This window comes from Pezoporus wallicus, unplaced genomic scaffold (assembly GCF_028554395.1).
Source record: "Pezoporus wallicus isolate ANWC-B61680 ecotype Strahan unplaced genomic scaffold, APGP_CSIRO_Pwel_v1 contig_7901, whole genome shotgun sequence".
Taxonomy (NCBI): Eukaryota; Metazoa; Chordata; class Aves; order Psittaciformes; family Psittacidae; genus Pezoporus; species Pezoporus wallicus.
The window spans coordinates 8,702-17,584 of NW_026641041.1; the positions used below are offsets into that span (position 1 = coordinate 8,702).

General features: G+C 47.7%; 1 protein-coding gene across 1 annotated transcript; it reads left to right on the plus strand.

Annotated features, from left to right (window-relative positions):
• Window positions 1-3,567: 3,567 nt before the first annotated feature.
• LOC130605999 (endonuclease domain-containing 1 protein-like) lies at window positions 3,568-8,532 on the plus strand. The gene is made up of 3 exons (XM_057421909.1): window positions 3,568-3,722; window positions 5,350-5,668; window positions 7,809-8,532. Exons 2-3 carry the CDS (start codon window positions 5,387-5,389, stop codon window positions 8,352-8,354), a joined length of 828 nt encoding a protein of 275 aa, XP_057277892.1. The 5' UTR covers window positions 3,568-3,722; window positions 5,350-5,386; the 3' UTR covers window positions 8,355-8,532.
• Window positions 8,533-8,883: the final 351 nt, after the last annotated feature.

Here is an 8,883-nt window from a genome sequence, read left to right on the forward strand (position 1 = left end):
TAATGTTTCACTGGGGGTACTTTAAGTCCTTTCTGAAGAAACAGAAGAAATATGGTCTGATTGCCTGTCCTCTTCCTTTCTCTGTATATAACAACTCTTTGTGTGGCAGTGCTCTGACCATGACCTGATACTTTACTGTGTGAAAAGCAGAGAACCAACAAGGGTTGCCTGGACATCAAGCTCAGCACTTTGCTATTCTTCAGAAATATCTATCAAATGCTATTTTGAACTAGAGCCACAGAATATCATTGCTTCTGTATATTGAGACATGTTTTCAATGGCCAATCTTCTGCATTAACAGGATGTAGCAGTATCAGACCCAAAGAGAAAGGGCAGAGCTCAGGGAGTGAAACCCAGTGCAAGGAACTGCTTCCCCTTGATGCTTTTACTGGGCTACAGGAGGGAGCATTTGCTAGATCAAGAAAATGAACCCTTGTGGTTCAGTATCTAGGGTAAGATGCACAGCATGAGGCCTGGGGACTAGGGGTCTGTATAGAAATGGAATAGTCATGTTCCCTGCAGCTTTTAATCCAAGTGTATACAAAACATTGCCAGACCCCTTTAACTCTGCTCTAAGGTGCAGCTCAGGACAAGGGATCCTTCTTAGAGTCCTTGACTTTTGTCACACCCATTGCTGATGGTGTTTGGTCGTAATTATTTGCAGCCTTTAGTCCCATTTCCACCCCACTAATACTGTAAGAAACCAGTGTCTTTCATCCAGCTGTCCTTAGAGTGACCACAGAACAGCCCTTCTCATTCCCTCTGCCCTCCACGTTCATGAGAGAACAGCCTACCAAACTTTATTCTCTGTATCCATCCCCTCAAATCCCTTTTACGCATTCCTAAGGGGAGAAGAATGTCTCCACCAAACCTGCTTTATGGGCAGATTGGGATTCTATTTGAATCAGCAGTGGCTGTATTGGGATCCTGTTTGAACACAGGCTCAGCAGTGGCTGTATTGGGATCCTGTCTGAACACAGGCTCAACAGTGGCTGTATTGGGATCCTATTTGAACACAGGCTCAGCAGTGGCTGCATTGGGATCCTATTTGAACACATGCTCAGCAGTGGCTGTATTGGGATCCTGTTTGAACACAGGCTCAGCAGTGGCTGCATTGGGATCCTGTTTGAACACAGGCTCAGCAGTGGCTGTATTGGGATCCTGTTTGAACACAGGCTCAGCAGTGGCTGTATTGGGATCCTGTTTGAACACAGGCTCAGCAGTGGCTGTATTGGGATCCTGTTTGAACACAGGCTCAGCAGTGGCTGTATTGGGATCCTGTTTGAACACAGGCTCAGCAGTGGCTGTATTGGGATCCTGTTTGAACACAGGCTCAGCAGTGGCTGTATTGGGATCCTGTTTGAACACAGGCTCAGCAGTGGCTGTATTGGGATCCTGTTTGAACACAGGCTCAGCAGTGGCTGTATTGGGATCCTATTTGAACACAGGCTCAGCAGTGGCTGTATTGGGATCCTGTCTGAACACAGGCTCAGCAGTGGCTGCATTGGGATCCTGTTTGAACACAGGCTCAGCAGTGACTGTATTGGGATCCTATTCAAACACAGGCTTAGCAGTGGCTTGTGCACCAGCAAGAAGAGACTGAGGTGTGCCCCCAGAATCTATAGCATAGCATTAACAACTGCAGTTACAAAGCGTTTGCATCAGACAAGGGAAAATATATAGCCTGGCCATAGTGACTGTACCCTGAGAGGCTGTATAAGAGCAGACTATGAACATCCATGTGTACTCAGAGACAGGCCAGGGGGTCTAATGCCACCAGAGGTCTGCTGGGAAGAGAAATACAAGTGCGTGCTGCAGCAGTTGAGCCAGTACCCCATGGGGAATGAGGAAATAGAAGGGGAAGTCACCAGACACAGTTATCTGCTTCTGACACGTGATGCCCCAAGTCAGCCAACTTGGGAGAAATCCTGAGGAAACAGCAAACAGCAACTGTCACCCCATTTTTGGGCAGGCAGGAACAAACATCCCCAAATAACAGCAGAAACCCTCTCTTTTCTGTGAGTTTCCCTTTCTGTGCAAAGAGGCAGATAGATGACTGGGTATAAATTGCAGTGGGGCTCCTGAGGGGTCAGCCAACCATTTCTTCAGGAAGAAGAGTGAAGCAAAGATCAGTTGTTTGGCCTGAGACTCTGCTTTAAGGTAAGCTCTTACTCCATTCTCACCATTGACTGCAGTATTCCAAGCACCTCTTTAGCTTCAGGATAAATGCATCAAGGTGTGGGCTGCAGTTGCTGAGCTTTAACATCCACCTTCCAAGGAGAAAGTGAGAGATTTTGCATGCACTGTGTTTTGCAGCTCTTTCTTTATCATTTCACATTAAGGAGGGCAAGGACAGAAGGAATAACTTGAGAAAGAAACTCAAAAATAGAGAAGTAAAGGTCTGGAGAATACAAGAGAGGTTCAGAGGCAGAAGAGACTGGAAAAAGCTTGGAAAATGTCACCACACGAGCTAATAATGCTTATGGTCTTTGAAAAAAATATAAAATCAGGTGGGATCCCAGAAAAAAATAGCACTTTTGGTGATGCGTGGATCAAATCCTTAAAGAAGGAACACTATTCCCAAAGGGAATAAACTACCCCACTATGAACTGGCACTCCCAGAAGCTGATGCCATTAGATCTGAAGCCCTCAGCAGGTGGGGCAAAGTGCCATGCATCTGGAAATGTCACCAAAACCTGGTGGGATGCTCTGAAGTGGTGTCAGTGCTCCTGCTGCTCACCTTCTGTCCCAGCCAGATGTTGAACCTGGCCAAGGATGCTTCGGGGAATGATCAGCATGGGAAGGAAGCCTTGGGAACAGATGCACAAGGAGATGCCTGATGGTGAACTGAGATGTCTAAACATAGGAAAACAGATACTGTCTTGCTGTGTTTTTTTAATCGTTCATCTTGACGGCTGCAGTTTCGCCTGCCTGTCTTGAACATCAACTCAAGGATGAATTATTGCCCAGGCTCCAGCAAGCTCTTGTTTAGCTATGAGTGAACACCAGGCGTTGCTTGTGTCTGACGCACTAGTTACAACCAGGCATTGGTTGTCTCTGAATACCCCTTCCTGTAGCACAGGAGTCTGCCAAAGGTTGTACAAGATGCACTGAAGATGCTGGGTGCAGAGTCCCCTCCTGCTCTGAGGGTGCAACCTGGCACTCCTCTACACCTGATCTGGCAACATCCCATATCTAATGCATTACTGCCTATTGATTACAGCATGCACTGAGCAGATGGGAGTTGAGTTTGTACCCTCTTCCAAGCACAACATTGGGAAAGGGTGGATTTAAGGTCTTATTTTGGCCTATTGACAGAGTTTGGCTACAAGCTGTTAGGAAGACTTGATTCAAGGTTATCAGAAATAGCCACACAACACCTTGAATGATTACATTTCAGGTGCCAAGTCACCTGGAAAAGTCATATCCAACTGTTGAATAAGGGAGGGGGGAGAGGAGGGTTATTGAGTGCCCTAACTCTATCTGTGACCTTGCAAAAGACCTCTGGAAAAGCACATGTCCTGGCTCCAGCCTTGGACAAACTGACTCTAAGCCCTGTTTGAGAAATCAAACAACTCTGCCTTCCTGGAGACCATATATAAACCACCCTGAGGCCACAGCCAGCTTCAGTCTATAGCAGAGGCATTTGAACGTCCTGTTCCACTTCAGGGCTGTGAGCAGAGTCCTGTGAATAAAGTCTTTAGGTGCTGCTCTTCCACACGGTAGGTTGGTTTCTCTGTATCTGTTATTAAGTTACTTAGATGTATTTTAAGCTCATGGAGGGGGTGGTGGAAAACAAGGACTTTTCAGTAACTTTTCTGCCTGCTTTAGGGCAGATAGAGTCATGTTCTGCAGCGTATTGTGATAAACCACTTCTTAAGGTTCACTTTTCAGGTTTTCAGCTTGTTGGTCATCACATTCCTAATCCAGAACTAGTGAAGAGATAAAGGACCAGATGTCATGGATCAGAGCAAGGGTATATCTACATCAGTAGCCTGAATCCAATGGAATGTAACAGATGAGGGTCAGGGAAAAGTGTAAGAAAGTGCAAATGTGCAAGGTAATTTTCCAAGCCTTCGGTAGTCCTCAGCTCAGCCACCTCCCCAGCCAAGGTGGGGTTTGTGTCCTAGAGGCCAAGGCAGCTTTCTCTTCCATGAATCCTTTTAGCTGCTTGTCCTGCCTTATTTAAAATGCTCATTATTTTAAAGCTACTCTGTAGCTTTAAAATGGAGCTATCGCTGTTACCCCGAAGTATCAGAGAGAAGATAAAGCACCCTGCATCACTGCCAGCATCACAGGGAATTACTTGGTTTTCTCCAAAAAGAAAGAGCTTGCTGGCTGCTAAAAATCATTTCAACACCCAAGAAGGACAAAACAGGACCTGCTTCTGTTGGAGAGATAGAAAATCCTGCCCCAGTGCCTTTTTACAGTACAGGAAAAAGCAATCAGCAAAGCTAAAGATGTGGATCAGCAGAAATCCTGTGCAGCCATGGGAAGAGCTGCCCCTTGGTATCTGCATTGCTACAGCAACAGGCAGAGTGCTGATAAGACACAGGTGTCATCCCTGATGCTTCCTTCATCCCCTTCTCTTTCTGTATCCATATATCTGCAAGTTCATTGTCTGGGGTTGGACACCCTGAGAATGCAAGTTGGGGCAAAAATGGCATTCAGGACCGCAAGCTGGACCACTTTGGGTTAAACACCTGACCCAGTTATAGGGGAGACTAATCCTGCTGCAAGCACAGAGGAGTTACAGAAGAGCTGCATCTCTATGTGAACTTAGATGGGGCCTGAGACATGTAGGAAGTGCAGCATCACTGTTGTTTCCCTTCCAAATCCCCCGTGAGACTAAATCTCAGCTCAGCACTGTAGGTGGCTGAGCAGAGTATGTGCCTAGCTGCAGGTTCTCTGCTGTGAGCAGGTCCTCAGAACAAAGGGTGTGAGGTGATATTCAGAAATAGGAGCTTCCAGCCCTATTTCTCCAGTGCTAACAGAAAGTTGAGCTCTTGGCCAACAGAGGTAGGTTGGAAAAAGTGGCTTTGTCCCAAGACCTTGCCTCAGTTCCCTAAAAAGCTTTGCTGTGTGAGCTGATGAGACATGGGATGGGTTTGGATCCCTCCTCAGACAAGCTAAATTCTCTCACTGCTGCCTCCTCTAGGCACCTAAAACCTATTTTAGACTTCACCCTCATTCCCCTGTTGATGTTGCCATATCCAGGAGGGCAGAAGTTGTCCCTTTGTTGTTCTCTCCCGGGTCCCTCCTCTGCAACCATATCCCACAAACACAAGAGTTACTCCAGGCCATGATGAGCCTTCCCCAGGTTGATTGTACCTCTGCATTGCCCTCCAGGTGAGCAAGAGCTCCTTCACTTGAAGTCCTCCCCACGATGCTGTTGCTGCTGCTGCAGGTCTTGGCAAGCTGCCTCTGGCTGGGACACAGTGAGCTGGTGACATCCTTCGAAAGCTCATGCCCTCAGTTCTTCTTCCAGAAAACCCCCCCAAATGAAGCCCTGGAACCAGAGAACCCAGCCTGGATCTGCCAGCGTTACAAGAACCAGTATTACTTTGCCACCCTGTACGACAAGAGCAGGCGTATTCCCGTATACTCTGCTTACCTCTACCAGCCTGCAGCTGGCAAGAGACCCAACACATGGCTGGTTGAGCCCCAGGTGAGTGTCCTCTCTTGCAGCACATCACCCTACAGTCATTAAAAGGTCAGCTACAGCAGTTAACCGAACACTTCCTTCTCCTCCCACCCACCCCACATGCATGCAAATGGGACTGCTGGAGGGGATTAGTCTCATTCAACTTCAAACACCTTCACCATATGATTCCTCTGATGCATCTGAGACATCAGCAGGAGGATGAGATGAGTCATTTCCTAAAAGTGCCCATTTTGCCACTTTGACCTCTTAGGAACATTAAGTCACATTACATTACATTACATTACATTACATTACATTACATTACAAAGTCAAATGACCCCTGTCCCATGGTGTGGTGGAGAGCAAGCGATGGCGAAAAGACATCCAACAGCACCTAAACATGAAGGATGAACACTGCTGAGCTCTGATCTCTTTTGCATCCCTGACATATTTGCTCCCAGTTGAGTCATTCTGGCTTTGTAAGTGGCATGAGAGAAGTGCAGAGAAATTCAGTGCAGGGTGAGATGACCCAGTGCAAAAGTATAGGAACAAGCTGTCAGCATTGAGAGGGTTAAGTTAACACTGGGTAAAGGCATTGAGTGGTATTTCAGGCAGTGAGAAGTAAGAATCAGCATCACTCAAGTCAGAAGCGCACGATCTCCATCCACCTGTAGTTGCTGCTTACCACCATTGCCTCAGGCTTGGTTCAGAAGCATCCATCAGACACAAAGATCTCTGCAAACTACAAAGCCCTCCCAAACGTCCTTCTAACAGACTTCAGCCTTCAGTAAGAAAGCCCAAGCAAATTACAGAACAGAAGAAGAGGAAATTCAGGTCCTTGCTCAGAACACAGAAGCAGTAGGGGATTTAGGTGAAAATGAGCCACAAAAGAAAGCCATATGCCCTATTCCAGAGGAAGGCTAAATATGTTTCCTTAAATACGAAAAGGTGTTATGGTTATGAAAGAAATTGTTTGCACTTGCTACTCATAGGAACTCAAGCAGCTAATATAGAACTGCATAGGAACTCAAGCAGCTAATAGGGTACTGCAACCACTGCAGCCTCCACATTTAAGGTGGATAACGCCTTCTCTCTTTGCCTCCTGGACCATGGTCCCAGGCCATCTGTGAAATCTGTGAATTAGTTAACTTCCTGCAGAGGTTTCATGCAATATTTATGTTCCCCAGGTCTCCTGGGGGATTATGAGCTCCTTCAAGAGGCTGATCATTTCCAACTTGCTTTCAGTGCTGCTGCAGAAGGAGCACATCTGTTCTCCCTAGCCCACATCAGCCCCGAGACAAAGTGTTAGTCCTGCAGTAGCAGATCCCACTTGCATTGAGGTATTTTTTGTTTGCTGAGTGAAAAAGCTTCATCTTTGCAATGCACTATAGCCCTTCCAGGGAAAACTCACCTCTGGGATTGGTTTCTCAACACAGCTCTAGGTGTATGGGTATAGAGGAGGCAAACAGTGGTGCTTCAGGAGTGTGGTACTGCAGCAACCACACATAGTTCAAGCGAGGGGCAAAGAGGAGAAGGGGCTGAGTCCTCATCTCCCCTGTGGAAGGCTCCATGGCTCTTCTGCTCATCCTCGCCCCATCCTGACCACCTTCAAAGACTCCCTAAGACACCCAAAGAGGGTATCTGTGCTCTTGTTTTGTTTTCCTGAGCTCATAAAACACCAGGGTGTTGACAGATTGGTTTAAAAAAGGCATGAAAACCTTTCCCAAAGCCTGAATAAAGGAGCAGGGCTGGTGATAGCCTCATCAGATGAAGGTTGAACGTGATTGATAGGGGTGAGAGGCACTGGGGAGAGCCCTGAGCAGATGTAGGATGTGGAGATGGGAGGAAAGGGAACCAGATGTGGCAGGGGAGATGTTTCACCCACATCACCTTTCAAACCTGGGAGGAGAAAATGCTCACCGTGTCATGCATCTACCCACAGTCCCAGGCTGGATTTCAAAGGTCACAAGTCAGATCAAGAGCAGTCAAATTCTAAGCTTGTGTGCTCGAGGAGGCGCACCTTTATGATTTCTCTCCGCTTCAGGCATTTTCATACACTGAGGTAACGAGAAATGAGTGCTCAGCACTCACAGACTTCTACTCCAGGGAAACGTACTCCATTACTCCCAACACTAACCCCTTTTCCTCTTCTTTACCTCTTAAGCTGATTGGCCTGGCTTATCCCAGAACTATGGAAAGAGAGCGGACCCTCTTGAATGACTTCAGCATCAGCTTAGAGGAGATTGGCAAGCACCAGGCTGTCCTCCAGGACTACAAGAACCTGACTGGTTTGAACCGGGGCCATTTGAACCCCAACAGCCACCACTCTGACTCCAACAGCAGGACAGCAACCTTCACCCTCACCAACATCGTGCCCCAGAATGAGAAGCTCAACGGTGGCGCCTGGAACAACTACGAGCAGCAGACGATGATCAGGAACACCCAGGGCTGTAACAACACCTATGTCGTCGTGGGTGCTGTGCCTGGGAACAACTACATCTCCAAGGGGAGGGTGAATAAACCCAGCTACCTCTGGGCGAGTGCCTGCTGCGAGGTGAACGCCAAGCATAGGAAGACTTGGGCGGTCATTGCTGAGAATGATAGGAATGAGGTGCAGCTCCTCACACTGGAGGAGCTGGAGGATACATTGACCCGGCTTTATGGGAGAAGCCGGGTTTCTCTGTTTGACAGTGGTTGTCCCCGGAAATAAGCCCCACTACACATCCCAGCGTAAAAAGGCTCAGAGGCTTTGTCCACATGCCCTGTGCAGCATCCATCCTGCTTCCTTCCCCAGTGGTTTTCCAGCTCTTAAAAAGGAGTACTTGCCCTGGCCACTCTGGAGGGGCAAGCTGGATGACAGCCATGGGCAAGGAGATCAGAGCTCTCACTGACACTAGAAGAGCTTTGTTTGGGGCTTTTTTCCCTTTATCTCCATGCCCATACACAGCTCATTGCTCCTTCCTCAGATCACAGATAGTGTGCTGCTGACTTGTCCCTCATCCCCTTAGGAAAGGTATGGGACTAGGACAGCCCAGGTTGCCCAGAGAGGCTGTAGATTCTTCATTGCTGGAGATACTCAAAACCCAAATAGACATGGTCCTGCTGGAGCAGGGGTCTGGATCAGAGGATCTCCAGAGGTCCATCCCAACCTAATGATTTAGTATGAGTTGTCCCTGCCCATGGCAGGAGGTTGGAACTGGATGATCTTAAGGTCCTTTCCAACCCAAACCATTCCATGA

Coding starts and splice junctions, on each gene's coding strand:
- LOC130605999 (XM_057421909.1), top strand. CDS start 5,387: ATGCTGTTGCTGCTGCTGCAGGTCTTGGCAAGCTGCCTCTGGCTGGGA. Junction 5,669..7,808: donor CATGGCTGGTTGAGCCCCAG/GTGAGTGTCCTC, acceptor TTACCTCTTAAG/CTGATTGGCCTGGCTTATCC.